At 39.3% G+C, this 16,453-nt stretch overlaps 1 protein-coding gene across 1 annotated transcript; it reads right to left on the bottom strand.

The window, feature by feature from the left end:
• Positions 1–2,996: 2,996 nt before the first annotated feature.
• On the bottom strand, positions 2,997–11,858 carry LOC136476702 (uncharacterized). Its single transcript, XM_066474635.1, has 18 exons — positions 11,421–11,858; positions 10,929–11,020; positions 8,952–9,116; positions 8,474–8,861; positions 8,268–8,386; positions 8,065–8,137; positions 7,778–7,989; positions 7,592–7,636; positions 7,433–7,514; positions 6,691–6,879; positions 5,665–5,747; positions 5,464–5,548; positions 5,087–5,218; positions 4,727–4,849; positions 4,301–4,471; positions 3,959–4,018; positions 3,679–3,873; positions 2,997–3,438 (listed from the first exon to the last, which is right to left on the bottom strand). Exons 1-17 carry the CDS (start codon positions 11,706–11,708, stop codon positions 3,739–3,741), a joined length of 2,442 nt encoding a protein of 813 aa, XP_066330732.1. The 5' UTR covers positions 11,709–11,858; the 3' UTR covers positions 2,997–3,438; positions 3,679–3,738.
• Between the last annotated feature and the right edge of the window lie 4,595 nt (positions 11,859–16,453).

Below are 16,453 nucleotides of genomic sequence, written 5' to 3'. Positions count from 1 at the left end.
TGCGCGCAGAAGTACGGGACGGGGAAGTCAGAAGGCTGCTGATCAGTGGTTCTCTCGGGAGTGGTTGTGGGAGAGAGGATCTGGACTGACGAAAGACAGGATATATGGCCAGCGGAGGTGGTTCTCTCGGGAGTGGTTGTGGGAGAGAGGATCTGGACTGACGAAAGACAGGATATATGGCCATCGGAGGGTAAGGAGACGAAGGCAGCGGAGAATCCCAGGAGACGGGAAGTGGAAGCGGAAGGGACGGTAACCTCCACCATCAAGGGAGTAACTCCCGTGATTATATGGATTAAGTGGTGAAAGACTGGTCATGCCCGCCCGCTCGCTCGCCGCCTGCCTGCCACGGCCCGGGCGGCGGCGGCGTGCGCGCGCACGTGTGGCACGCCTTTATTCTTTTCTCAGCTTCTCAATTTAGATGAATAATTTCCAACCATATAAGCTAAGTCAACGTTCAGTCAAAATCTCGTATGGTATTAAGTCATTCAACACTTAATATTACGTACCATAGAATTTATTTTATTTATTAAATATTATATGAGCCAAGCCCATATTATATCCAACATGTGCACGGAGGTGGTGCTTGGGACTTGGATTTGTGCGGGCCAACCGATTTTTATATACTATATGTATGTGAAAAAGGGAACGAGGCAGTATATATATAACAAATAAAAGAAAGGTTACACCACAACAAGCAGGTTAATTAAAGTAGCAATTGACGCGCGATGTTGGTGGACTGTGAGACGATCTTGCTCGTCGGATCCCCATCCAGCGGCGCACAAAAAAAGGTCTCTTTTCTCGACAAGTATTTTCCAAAGCCAAATTCACCTTTTGTGCCAAAAACAGATACTGCCTCTCCTTCTCCTTAAAGCAATTGCAATTACAGTTGCTATAGGCCTATCCTCCCACTTAATTTTGGTACTTTTATTTCGAGGTTGGAAATGAATCCATATATCTTTGCGACAAATATGGACAGATTTGTCTGGCTATTCCGTGACGCAAGTATAGTCTGGTAGCCTCCCGAAATTTCTTGGCTAGTTGTCGGTTGTCGCTCATGCTCATCTCGTGCTTGTTTCATGAATCTTTGATTGGGTCGTGTCGTGCAGGGCTGTAGGATCACTGAATTATATTTCTTAATATATATATATATATATATATATATATATATATATATATATATATATATATAATAACTTTATAAGCTGGCACGGAGTACTTTTGCAAAAGTATGTGTGCCTGTACCTTTAAATTTCCTTACGACACGATGCGGTCGGTGATGGGGCTCAAGTCTGTTGGCATTCGCTTTCAAAAGCAAAGGAAATTTTGCTCTGTCCTTGACTTATCAGATTTCTTCTGCCTTTTGTATCTTCTTGATTCTTGACTTATTATAAAATAAAACGTGTCTCACACTCTCACCTCTTGTTTAATCACGTCTCTGCCATACCGAATTGTACACGTATTTTTAATATATACAGGAACAGCGTTGAGCCACTGATCTATTGAAAATACGTACTCTCTCCCTAGTGGTAACCCAAGTCCAAGTGACACGATCTCCAAATATAACTTTGACTTCTTGTTTTTTATAAAAATATTTTTTAAGATAAATCTATTCATAATATGGTTTTCACATTTCTAAACTCAATAACTTAAAAATTATTCATGTTTTATATTCCCAATATTTTGATCCAAACCTTATCCAAAACAACTTGAATTACCGGTACGGAGGTGTATGTACTTATACCCTAGTGCGATACTTTCTAAAAGCCCGTTCGGTTGGTCAGGTTTGGGCAGATTTTGGATGGTTCAATAGTATTCTGGAAGAGAGAATAAGCTGAAACCTCACCAGCCGAACACCCTAGGTAGTTACCGTACTAGTAGTGCAGTAAGCTTTGCAAATAACTGCCGAAGGAAATGATTGACTTGGTAAAGCTAAATCGTGAAACCGGTTTTATGCTAGCCAATGATATGCAAATAACTGTACGGTATGGTGGTATATGTATTTGTTTTGGACATGTTTCTGGTACTATCTCTAGTGATAGTGAACCATTTTTTTGACAAACGGTTAATAAGCGTAAATGAGTACATCTACTGAGCTTTCAGAGTGACAGGGTGGACCCAACAGGAAACTCAGTCAGAGACCACATTGGAAATTCATTTGGAAATCTTGAAGCTTTCTTAAGCATCAAGCCCTCAATCAGCGTTCAAGGGGGGCTACGGCTACTATCAAATCATTAAGACGCTCAAGTTTCAGCATTGACTGGACCATATATAGAAGTGTAAGCATCGTCGAGTCGTCGTCCTGTGATGCTTCTGCATCACGGTTCATCGCCGTAGTTTCAGGGTAACTAGACAAAATCTTCAAACACTTACGTGTCCAAGCATTCGACGGTCAGAGAGGCCTCCACGGCAATTCAGTCGCAATGACAAAATACAGATTACAGTGATGGGATGATAATAGAAGAGACAAACTTGAAGCGAATTCAGACCTGACGACTACTGTCCACCTCTATATCTTGCTCACTCCAATGCATCGTTGCCCATGCTCCTCATGCGCTCAAATTTGTCGCATCTTATTACTTGTGAACTTTTGTCCGAGGCATTCACCTGTCACAAATGCCCTGGGCGGGCTTATTAGAAAAAACGCCCGTAGGCCGCCACTGAAGCGTGCGATTTATGAAGGCTCTAAAACTTGGCCAATAACTAGTTCACTGAACTTGGCATTTGGGTACAGGGAATGAAGCATTCCCCTTGGTTCCTAAAAAACAAGGTTTTAGACCTTGTTTAATTTCTCTCCCTAAAGTTTACTTCATATCTCATCGAATGTTTAGACATATGCACGAAATATTAAACATAGACTAAAAAATAACTAATTGTATAGTTTGCAACTAATTTACAAGACGAATCTTTTAAGGCTAATCAGATAATTTGACAACGCGGTACTACAGTACCACATGCGCTAATGACGGATTAATTAGGCTTAATAAATTCATCTCGCGGATTACTGACGGATTCTGTAATTTATTTTTTTATTAGTATCCGAGCACCCCATGCAACACCCCATGTGATACCCTAAAACTTTACACCCTGTATTTAAAGGCCTTGCTCCCCCTCCCGGTGGAGGCTGCATGAGAAAAAGTGATCATCAACACAACATATCAACTAGATATACAATCCTCTATCAAAACCACTACCCTACGCAGACGCTGTCCAAGAGGAACTTGGACATTCATCCACTACTATGTTGGAGGCACCATGCACCCATGTATACTGTTTAGTATGGATACAGCCTACAGACGTGGAGCATTTGGAAGGATCTTTCTTCGCCTTATCGACCCAATGATTGGTTTTTCGTATGGCCTTGCAGTTCTGTTTCCAGCGGTATGTCATTCAAAGAATCTTTAAACAAAATAAAACCCTCAAATGTCCTGTTCCAAAACACTACAAAAAAACAAAAACAAACATGATTGAGAAGATATCAACCAAATACTCCTAATTAGAAGAACAAATATCTGCACAAGATTATGGAAGGACCAGTTCAGTTGTCAAGGTATTTATATGCATGATGTCTATGGTTGAGCTGTTCGGCATTAGAGCTAAACAGAGATCAACACATGTATATAACAAGAAAGAAAAGGCAGCAGCCATATGCAGAAGACCAGGGGTGAATTTGTTACTTACACTTTACAGGAAAGGTCGTAAGCTAAGCAGTATAATCATGTCCATCTGTACATGACCAGCTTATTTCACTTGTTCAGTTCTCGAACCAACGGCCTCCAATATATCTTCACTGCTGCCTTCAGCAACTTCCATTTCCTTCACCTTCTCAAGCTGCCTAAGGAGATCCAACCTATCGGGAGCATATGTGGACGGGATCTACACGATTGCAGATACAGAAAATTGGGATTTATATAACAAATGGCAACAGGGGGAAAGTAGTGTGTGAACGTAAACTACATACCATCGATGGCACATATCTCTGGATGAAAGCCAAAATAGCAGCATGACCAACAGCGGTGAGCTGGGACAGAAAGGCAATTGTCAGAATGCTCCAACAGTAAACACACCTTACAGTCGATAGATTCACAGGTCAGAGTATATGATTGATATCACTCTTGGACACAACAAAATATTTTGCCATGGCAATTCAAACACCAAAATGAGTCTTAGTAGCCCACAGTCCACGCGGATAAGGAAAAAGGTTAAAAGGATTACTCCACACAAATTAAATGAAATGATAAAGTGGACCTAATAAGCCTCTACTTGTTAAAGAAGTAGGAATACAAGTACAAGAAAGACTCACTGGCAAAAGCATGAGTATTCCTATAGGAACAACAGATGCCAAATCCGTCAGGGTTCTTTGAAGAGCCTGCTTTTCCTTCTGAGTTAGTTCATCCCCAATAAGAGCTCTTTTTAGCAAACCCATAGCAGCTCCTGTATCAATTGCTAAGAGTTGTGTCCCCTGCAACACAGTCTGTGCAGAAAAATATGAATAAGAAACAAGAAGTTTTTTATAACTAGTACAATAGAAGTATGGAGTTAACAATATTGCGATGAGCGCCTTTGGTTTGGCAAATAGGCTTTTGGATAAAGTTAATTCGATTATTCAACCCCCTACTACAATCTTTCAAAATGATACCATGCCTTGAAGTGTCATTATTGTCAACCACAACAGAGGAAGAAAACCTTGCAATTACTACTATGGGATCTTAGGTTTAGATGGTCATACCGTTGTAGTCTCCTTGACCTTCTCCACTGATTTAGTTATGACATTTTCTTTCTTGGTAGCCTGACCGGAAGGAACTGATGAACCAGGCGATGGCGCAGTTGTTTCGTCTGCGACAACCATCTCCTGGAAAACAGGACTTGACTTAATAGACAATTCTTTGAAAAGGAAAAAAATTGTACGCATTGAAACCAACCATTGTGGTTAAGAATCATAACTCAGAAAACAACAGAACTAACAATACAAGATGCAATTAAACTCATAACGTTTACAGAATCACTGCTGAGGTCCTGTTCCAAGAGTTTGCTCAAATACTGAAGAACCAGTAATTTGTTATTTCAAGATCCTGTTAAACAAGCATACCTCCTCCTTTTGAGCTTCATCTGCACTCTTCTGCACTCGCTTTTCTAACTCAATCAGCTCCCGCCTTAACTGTTCAAAGCGGAGGATGTCATTTGACTCCGCATCTTTCTTCTCCACATTGGCGACAGTGCCCTTCATCAGCAATAAAAATGGGATAATACCATAAGATTAGGAATACGCTGCAATAAGAATCTTAAGAGAGAAAATTAAATGGTATTCTTTTGAAGACCATAATTATTTTTCAGTAATTAATTAGAGCCATGGTCAAGGACTGTTCATTAAACAAGGATGCATCTTGGAAATCGCTTCACCGCAAAATGCTGGTGTGTTCTTTAATGCACAAAACAAACTGCAAATATACAGTACAGCATACATACATCCTGATCTGCAAGAGCTGGATCAACTTTCTTTCCCAAAGACCGACCAAAGAAGTCCCAAAATGGACGGCGTTTATTATCCACCCTGACAAGAGAAATAGGAAACAACTGAACAGGTCTGCTTTACTACCCCGAAATCACATAAGCTATCACAACCATGTTTGAATTAGTTAATTAGTATTAGTTACAAGAATACTCCACCTGCTTCCTGATTTTTGTGGTGCTGATGTATCGTTCGTCCTGCTACCTGTCTTTACACGTCCTTCCTCTGCAGGTGCATCGGCCTAATAAACCATAAAAAAAGCACATTTACCATGATTGCAAACTAATTCTAGTTCCAACTGTAGTGCAACCAAGTATGCAGTTTGGCATGTACTGTTTCCAACTGGTACATTAAGCAAATAATAATCTGATATCATTATGCTGTAAAACACCACCAGAAGGATAGACAGATGGTGACCGCTGCTTAGCATTAGAAATTACACTTAGGCCCATTTGTTTAGGCTTTTGATTTAAAAAGCTGGCTTCTATGGGATGTCTTGTCCATTGGCTTTTGAATAAATATAAAATGTATAACCCTCAGAACAGATCCCATAGAAGCCACCAAAAGCCAGCCTGTTCGCTTGCTCGTATACGATCGTGGATTATAAGCTGGAACAGTATTTTTCTCTCACACCAAACCAGCCAGCAGTAAATAATCCACGATCGTTTACGACGAAACGAACAGGCTGTCTTCAGACTTGCTTTTGGCCTCTAATACAAATACAGCGCTTCTCAAAAACCAATTTCAAAATCTAGCGTTTTGTTTCACCTTCTGCCTTTTGACCAGAAGACAAAAGCATAAGCTGAAACCAACAGGCCCTTAAGAGAGGATTACAAACATTGACGGGAAATTACATTGAGCTCCCATTGTTTAATTGAAAATAGATGCATCTGATGTGATGATATCACTAGCCAATGCAACTAAATCATATTTTGGCTAAGATAACAACAGAAGCAAACTTATGCAATTCATGAGCTACAGTAATCGGAGTAACCGTTCTCGCCTGGCAGTATCCTGATGGACTGACCATGATAAGTGGAGTGCACTGGAAATCCATAAAAGGAACTCTTCCCAATACAATGAGATCAAAGACTTGTAATTGTAAGAATGCATGGCTATCCTTTATTAGAAGCAACATGTGTGGGTAAGAGATACTGAAAATAAAAGAAAGCCAAAAGGCTCACCTCCAGATATTCTGCTTTTGCTCGAAAGGATGCCTCAAGAAACTCAGCTTCTTTCTTCAGTCTTCTTATCATTTCAAGATCAGAGCATGCAGCCTGTAGATCCTCCTTACCAGAGTTCGAACTGGAAACGTGTAATTCTTGGAGCAAATTTTCTAACTTAACCAAAGCTTCTTCAACACTTTCAAGTGACTGCAATGATTAAAACCGATGTCGTCAACGCTTCAACAACTGAAGATAGCATCTATTTTAGAGGCAACTATCATCGTAAACTTGAAATAAGTAGATGGCATATCCAAAATAGATTTAATTGCAAATGATATCTGTCCACCACATATGCAATTGTCCATCCTTTTACTCGTGAGATCTTTCAATACATCTAAGGGCATGTACAATAGTGCCACCTGGACCATCTATTACATCAGTAAAATCTTAGGTGAAGCAAACTAGGAGAGCATATGATGTATGTAAGTATGTTATCTCTTAGATAAGAGATTGTCTCTTAGAGGTTTGCTGGGTACATAGAGTCAATGCTATACTAGTTCTCTAATTTCTTGTGGAGGCATAGGAAACATACAAAGAAACAGCATTTTATAGTTACCATTAATACCTTTGAGGTCATACTAAGAATTATATCAATCGTATAGAACATAAATTATATCAATCGTATAGAACATAATTTTTTCAGATGTGCAAAAATGTGAAAATATATTAGCAATTCTTAAAGGCATTCCGCAATAAATACCTTGTCAAAGGAAGCTAACTCTGTTCCAGTATCTAATTCTTCTTCAGGTTCTTGGAAGCCACAGCCTTTTGACATATTATTTCTGCAACATGTTTAGCAAACAAATAAATCTACTGAGTGGTAGAGAACAAACAATTCAAGCTCCTGCTTAACGCTTACCTTGATATGTCAAGCTCCTTCATGCAGTCACTCAACATAGCATGTCTACAATTATTAGCATGCAGTAGAAAATTAATCACTAATCACAAATCCATATCTGCTTTTTCAAAAAAAAAAACATAAAAACAAATCCCTATCTGCAAACAAGAGAAAGATAAGCATTGTCGTGACCAAATAATTACATACCCCTTAGAAAGGAATTTTGCTGCCTTCACATTTGAAGGGTTCTCAAGCCATGAGCTGTACTTTATAAAACTAGCCATCCAGTAAGAGCACACATTTAGGATTCTTGATATGACTTCTCCTTTAGACACTTCTTCTCTACCTTCAGTATCAGTTTTTGCACTTGGAATATCATCATTGTAAAAAGGAAGCCACTCGAGCTCTTCACAGACTACCTGAACGTAAGAAAGGCACATGAACACTGAATGCTGAGTAGCATTAGAAGCTCAGTATATTGCCTGCATACTGACCTCCACATACAGCTGATATGAACTAATCGAGGACAGCTGTGGATAATATAGTACACTCCCACCGATAAGATACCTGGGTTATTGTAAGCCCATGATTCAGTACAGTAAATCATATTTGGGTAATAAAGAAGGTATATCATCTTATTAACTGAAACATCATTTCAGTGAGAAAATGGAAAAATATAAATTCACATAGATCATACCTTACAATACCATTCAGTGAATCATCCAAATCAGTCAGACCCTTGGAAGACAAATATCCTTGTGTGCTTCTACCCAAAGCAATGAAAAAACCAAATATTGCAAGATCCTTTTCCAGAACCTGCAATGAGGAATAAATAACTATATAAATTTGAAGCAAAGGACGAGATTTCTATGACTAGATGAAAAGATCACTTTTAGTTTCAACCTCAATACTTTCACTTGTTGTCAGTCTTGACCATATCTTTTCACGATCAAGTGCCCGGAGTAATTGTTTCTGAACCAGTTCAATCCAAAATGATATCTCAAGTCCATGATCATTACCAAGTTTAGGAACAGCAGCACGAGGACCAAAATTATACAAAAATTCTCTCTGAAGGCCAATATCTTTCGTCAAGTTATATGCTTTACTTAGAGGGGCAAACTCAAGAAGCATATCCATGAATCGACCAATAATATCAGGCACCATTGAAGAAAATTGCTGACAAGAAACTTTTGCTGATCCAAGCTTTGTGATTGCAGCAAGACAGATCAAACCTAGCATAAGCAGAGAAAGATCACTTTCACTAGTATTCATTGGCTCGCCTTCACGGCATCTGACAGCAAACAAGAGAAAATATCAATGAGTCTTGTACTAGTTACTGGCTATGAGCATGTTACAGTCCAAAAGATAGAATAGAACTTACATTGCTGTAGCAGAGTTAAACATTGGATCATTTTCAAAAATGTTTACAAATTGTCTCACCACCAAAGGATTTTGATCGGATGAATACCATTCATAAAATGTAGGTTCCCTCTTAGACAATTCATTCTTGATAACACTCTCGAGGGGGGTGAGCAGGCGGGACAAACTGCAATAAAATAAAGGGTTAAGTCCAATTTACACCCTCCAACTTGCAGCAACGTTCAGATTTCAACCTCGAACTTCAAAACCGGACAACTTTGGCCCTCCAATTCTCGGAAAAGTTCAACTTCCAACCTTCTGGGCGGTTTTGCTGGTGAACAGTAACTTTTGATATTTTTGGGAGCGCTGAAATTTTATATTATTTTTTCGAGCATCTTAACGTCCTCAAATGAAAAAACTCAAAACTACAAAGTTGTAGATCTCATCGAGGTCTACAATTTACATATAAAAATTATCTTCATCCGACATCGTATTGAAGGGTTTTCTATTTTTTGAAATTTGAGTCTCATCACGCGATAAAATATGGTGCTAAAATTTTATATTATTTTTTCGAGCATCTTACTGTCCTCAAATGAAAAAACTCAAAACTACAAAGTTGTAGATCTCATCGAGGTCTACAATTTACATATAAAAATTATCTTCATCCGACATTGTATTGAATGGTTTCCTATTTTTTGAAATTTGAGTCTCATCACGTGACAAATTGTTTCACTCGCGTGATGAGACTCAAATTTCAAAAAATAGAAAACCCTTCAATACAATGTCGGATGAAGATAATTTTTATATATAAATTGTAGACCTCGATGAGATCTACAACTTTGTAGTTTTCAGTTTTTTCATTTGAGGACAGTAAGATGCTCGAAAAAATAATATAAAATTTTAGCACCATATTTTATCGCGTGATGAGACTCAAATTTCAAAAAATAGAAAACCCTTCAATACGATGTCGGATGAAGATAATTTTTATATGTAAATTGTAGACCTCGATGAGATCTACAACTTTGTAGTTTTGAGTTTTTTTATTTGAAGACGTTAAGATGCTCAAAAAAATAATATAAAATTTCGGCGCTCCCGAAAATATCAAAAATTACTGTTTACCCGCAAAACCGCCAAGAAGGTTGACAGTTGAACTTTTCCAAGAGTTGGAGGGCCAAAGTTGTCCGGTTTTGAAGTTCGAGGTTGAAATTCGAACTTTGCTGCAAGTTGGAGGGTGTAAATTGGACTTAACCCTAAAATAAAACATCACTGAATAGACACCCAACAAATGGAACAAATCATAACAGAGAGGATGAATCCAATGTCACTTGAACATACTACAAGCCTACAAGTAAAAGCAATCAATACGATACAGATTCATCTTCATTTATGCAGCTGCCGACTAAAACCTAAATGAATTATGAAAACAACACATATTTTAGTTAGCACCGTGATAAAATAAAACTATTCCTGATGCTTCAGCTTTGGCAGAAGTATGCATGCTAAATCCATGCAAGACATTTAAAAACTCTTTTGGTTAACTATATGTACCCAAAGTGAATAGAACTAAGGCACCAAGACCTTCATGTTAATAATTTAATAGCATTCTACCTAGTCACATATTGTTTTACACTCTTTTCGTTAATATACTTCAGTTATGTGAGTTTGCCAGTTTGCTAATTGAAAATTGCTGGACTACTTCCGGATCAAAAAAATGCAACTACAACTTAGCACTATAGACCTCAGCAGTAACTTGTTTCTCACTGAGAGTAAATTTCCAATTAGAATTCAACCTCTTCTGAGATCAATCAGCCAATAAATCAAAAGGCATACTTAAATCTTAACAATTTAATTTAGATGTAAAGGAACTTTTAAAATAGGACGTTGCTCCTAGAAAACTTCAATGCAAGGGATATCATATACTTAGAAACAAATGAGTCTGCTCCAAAACAACATTTAAGCAGTATGATATGACAGCAAAGGAAAGGGCTAGAAGGTAGACCTCCGTTGAACAAACACATTAATATCTCTATCTCTGCCATTCCCACGAGATGAAACATCAATAACTGCTTGCAACAATGAGTCTACAGCAGCCTGCAAACATTTTTTGTAAGATTTCAGTGAATGGAAAATATGTATCTCACAGGAATTTTGGACTATGGTGAGCACAACAGCAGTGAGTGTGTTGAAGATATCGTATAAGAACAAAGAAACATTGACTCAAAGCAAGTTCAGTTATGGTGCTTGGCTCTAAGCTGGTTATAAGTAGCAGCATCTTAACATGTGATTAAACAAAGAACATTCCAAGAGACATTTATGTTTCGTTTCAGGTACACTATAAACCTAATCTTTACCTTTTTCATGACTTTAATATTGTGTTGATATAGTAAAAAAAATCAGAATGACGAGATAACAATGACTGTAAATGTTCTGTTTCTTCATGTGAATACTGAATAGGGGAAAATGTACGTCTGCAGAATGTTCAGTACTGTACCTGGTAAGACAGTGATTTTATCCAAGCATTGTTCTCAACACCCAACCATGTCTTTGGAAACCACGAGCTCTTTGACGATTTGCTGTGCTCTATGAAAGCCAACTCAATAGATCTTGCAGCATCATGTACTGACTGGACGAGTCCATTGCTGATATCTTCACTCTGCAATGCTTTATTCAATTTCAACCTTATTTCATCAATGTTGCTTGTCGAACCAACTTGCGCAGCTCCATTAACAGATACACGGTTGCCATCATCGTCAGAAGCCAATGGAATAATGTGAACCATCCTTCTAGTTCTCTGGAAGAGTCCCTTGTGTCTCCGAAACTCCAACCATCTAGCACTGTGGATGGTCCTATCACACTCCGACGGTGAGTTCCTCAAGTAGCACTTCCTCTTCGAAATGCGGGAATGGAATTTGTAGCTCTTTACATCAACAATGCTTCTACATACGAATCTGAAACCATATACTTTCTCCAGAGTATGAACCTTCGATGTGCTGCAAACACAAACCGTTTGAACCATCAATACATCAAATCTGAAAAAATGCACTAGAATTCAGCTATACCAAGATCAGAAACTCTTGATATCAATATCTATAAATATATCTATATTCTATATTTCTATATATCTTATACTCATAAACCTAACTAGAATGTGTGCCTGTACCTTTAAATTTCAGCACGGAGTACTTTTGCAAAAGTATGTGTGCCTGTACCTTTAAATTTCCTTACGACACGATGCGGTCGGTGATGGGGCTCAAGTCTGTTGGCATTCGCTTTCAAAAGCAAAGGAAATTTTGCTCTGTCCTTGACTTATCAGATTTCTTCTGCCTTTTGTATCTTCTTGATTCTTGACTTATTATAAAATAAAACGTGTCTCACACTCTCACCTCTTGTTTAATCACGTCTCTGCCATACCGAATTGTACACGTATTTTTAATATATACAGGAACAGCGTTGAGCCACTGAAATATTGAAAATACGTACTCTCTCCTACTGGTAACCCAAGTCCAAGTGACACGGTCTCCAAATATAACTTTGACTTCTTGTTTTTTATAAAAATATTTTTTAAGATAAATCTATTCATAATATGGTTTTCACATTTCCAAACTCAACAACTTAAAAATTACTCATGTTTTATATTCCCAACATTTTGATCCAAACCTTATCCAAAACAACTTGAATTACCGGTACGGAGGTGTATGTACTTATACCCTAGTGCGATACTTTCTAAAAGCCCGTTCGGCTGGTCAGGTTTGGGCTGATTTTGGATGGTTCAATAGTATTCTGGAAGAGAGAATAAGCTGAAACCTCACCAGCCGAACACCCTAGGTAGTTACCGTACTAGTAGTGCAGTAAGCTTTGCAAATAACTGCCGAAGGAAATGATTGACTTGTAAAGCTAAATCGTGAAACCGGTTTTATGCTAGCCAATGATATGCAAATAACTGTACGGTATGGTGGTATATGTATTTGTTTTGGACATGTTTCTGGTACTATCTCTAGTGATAGTGAACCATTTTTTTGACAAACGGTTAATAAGCGTAAATGAGTACATCTACTGAGCTTTCAGAGTGACAGGGTGGACCCAACAGGAAACTCAGTCAGAGACCACATTGGAAATTCATTTGGAAATCTTGAAGCTTTCTTAAGCATCAAGCCCTCAATCAGCGTTCAAGGGGGGCTACGGCTACTATCAAATCATTAAGACGCTCAAGTTTCAGCATTGACTGGACCATATATAAAAGTGTAAGCATCGTCGAGTCGTCGTCCTGTGATGCTTCTGCATCACGGTTCATCGCCGTAGTTTCAGGGTAACTAGACAAAATCTTCAAACACTTACGTGTCCAAGCATTGACGGTCAGAGAGGCCTCCACGGCAATTCAGTCGCAATGACAAAATACAGATTACAGAGTGATGGGATGATAATAAAAGAGACAAACTTGAAGCGAATTCAGACCTGACGACTACTGTCCACCTCTATATCTTGTTCACTCCAATGCATCGTTGCCCATGCTCCTCATGCGCTCAAATTTGTCGCATCTTATTACTTGTGAACTTTTGTCCGAGGCATTCACCTGTCACGAATGCCCTGGGCGGGCTTATTAGAAAAAACGCCCGTAGGCCACCACTGAAGCGTGTGATTTATGAAGGCTCTAAAACTTGCCAATAACTAGTTCACTGAACTTGGCATTTGGGTACAGGGAATGAAGCATTCCCCTTGTTCCTAAAAAACAAGGTTTTAGACCTTGTTTAGTTTCTCTCTCTAAAGTTTATTTCCTATCCCATCAAATGTTTAGACATATGCACGAAATATTAAATATAGACTAAAAAATAACTAATTATATAGTTTACGACTAATTTACGAGACGAATCTTTTAAGGCTAATCAGATAATTTGACAACGCGATGCTACAGTACCACATGCGCTAATGACGGATTAATTAGGCTTAATAAATTCATCTCGCGGATTACTGACGGATTCTGTAATTTATTTTTTTATTAGTATCCGAGCACCCCACGCAACACCCCATGTGATACCCTAAAACTTTACACCCTGTATTTAAAGGCCTTGCTCCCCCTCCCGGTGGAGGCTGCATGAGAAAAAGTGATCATCAACACAACATATCAACTAGATATACAATCCTCTATCAAAACCACTACCCTACACAGACACTGTCCAAGAGGAACTTGGACATTCATCCTCTACTATGCCCCGTTCGCTTTGCTGAAAAAACAAGCCGAAACACTGTTCTGGTAGATTTGTTGTGAAAGAAAAATACTATTTCGACTAATAAAACAAGCTGAAAAGTACGGATTATAAGATAAACTAACAGGGCTGGCCATATGTTGGAGGGCACCGTGCGCCCATGTAAACTGTTTAGTATGGATACAGCCTACAGACAGACGTGGAGCATTTGGAAGGATCTTTCTTCGCCTTATCGACCCAATGATTGGTTTTTCGTATGGCCTTGCAGTTCTGTTTCCAGCGGTATGTCATTCAAAGAATCTTTAAACAAAATAAAACCCTCAAATGTCCTGTTCCAAAACACTACAAAAAAAAAACATGATTGAGAAGATATTAACCAAATACTCCTAATTAGAAGAACAAATATCTGCACAAGATTATGGAAGGACCAGTTCAGTTGTCAAGGTATTTATATGCACGATGTCTATGGTTGAGCTGTTCCGCATTAGAGCTAAACAGAGTGCAACACATGTATATAACAAGAAAGAAAAGGCAGCAGCCATATGCAGAAGACCAGGGGTGAATTTGTTACTTACACTTTACAGGAAAGGTCGTAAGCTAAGCAGTATAATCATGTCCATCTGTACATGGCCACCTTATTTCACTTGTTCAGTTCTTGAACCAACGGCCTCCAATATATCTTCACTGCTGCCTTCAGCAACTTCCATTTCCTTCACCTTCTCAAGCTGCCTAAGGAGATCCAACCTATCGGGAGCATATGTGGTGTTACAAATTTAGACATTTTTATTATCAGTTTAATTTAGAAATATAATATCAGCAGGTTTGTGACAGCATATATGTGCATGTGTATATTTCTTATGAACACTACAGCATGCATAGATAACATACTCATTGATAAAGTAAGAATACAAAATACAGTAATCACAGAGATTAGACTGTACCCAGCGGAGGGTCCCATGCCGAGGGCATCGGAGGCTCCATTCGCACTAGTCGACATAGTGCGTTGCTCGAAGTCACGGACAACAGTCGATGCAGAAAGATGTTCGCAGTGCAGTCCCACGAATGGATCACCGGGAAGAAGACGCCTTGATGTTCCAGGGAGAAGATGGATCCTAGAATGATCTCCTGCAGGAAGAAGATGGACGAGCAGTCGCGGATCGCTCCCCAAAAACCTAATGGCCGCTCACCCCATGCAGGATTCTCATGCGGACATGGGTTCCGAAGGCACCTGCTCTCCCGCTCCTCCGTGCGCGTAGATGTACGGGACGGAGAAGTCAGAAGGCTGCTGATCAGTGGTTCTCTCGGAGTGGTTGCAGGAGAGAGGATCTGGACTGATGGAAGACATGATATATGGCCACCGGAGGGTAAGGAGACGGAAGGCAGCGGAGGAATCCCAGGAGACGGAAAGCCAGAAGCGGAAGGGACGGGTAACCTCCACCCTCAAGGGAGTAACTCCCGTGATTATATGGATTAAGTGGCAAAATACTGGCCACGCCCCCTCACCCCCCCCCACCCCCCCCCCGCTCGCTGCCCCACCTTGCCACCCCACGACCACGGCCCGGCCCGGCCGACAGCGGCGGCGGCGGTTGGCGCGCACAGCGCGCGTGGCAACGCCCTTTATCCTTTTCTCAGCTTCTCAATTAGAGTGAATAATTTTCAACCATATAAGCTAAGTCAGCGTTCAGTTAAAATCCCGTATGATATTAAGCCATTCAACACTTAATGTTACGTACCATAGGAGTTTATTTGATTTATTAAATATTATATGGGCTAAGCTCATATTATATCCAACAATCCCCACCAAACTCTAGGGTTTGTAACAAAGTAGTCTTAGAACTATATTTCTTTTATATACCAGTGTTTCGATGGAGACTATTAAGTTGAACATCCATCTAGAACGATAGTTTCACTCAGTTACAACTGAACAATGGACTAAGCCTTGAATTGACAGTTTTGTGTGAGGTGAATGTCACTAAAGTCCTTAGCTGATACTGGGCAGCAAAAACATCCCCTCTATTTGAAGCATATAAGTCATACTTCAGTGCCTTTCATGAGTATTTAGAGATCACCCAAATCTCATAGACTGTGACCAGCAGTCTGACTCATATAGGTGTGTTTCTCAAAAGATGTTCTGTAGGACAACATCTTTGCTTTGACAAGCCACTTGGAGCACATTAAGGCAAAAAACCAGCATGCCTTACAGAAAGGAAAGATGTGCATTAGAAATGAGTCTTACTAAGGATCTTTCCTCATAATTTACTACTAGCTTGTTTCACCGTCCTACTTCACGGGATCTCTGATTACATAGAATATGTTACCACTA

Source organism: Miscanthus floridulus, chromosome 8 (genome assembly GCF_019320115.1).
Source record: "Miscanthus floridulus cultivar M001 chromosome 8, ASM1932011v1, whole genome shotgun sequence".
Lineage (NCBI taxonomy): Eukaryota > Viridiplantae > Streptophyta > Magnoliopsida > Poales > Poaceae > Miscanthus > Miscanthus floridulus.
Note: the sequence above shows the minus strand (reverse complement) of the source record. Positions and strands in the feature narration are given on the sequence as shown.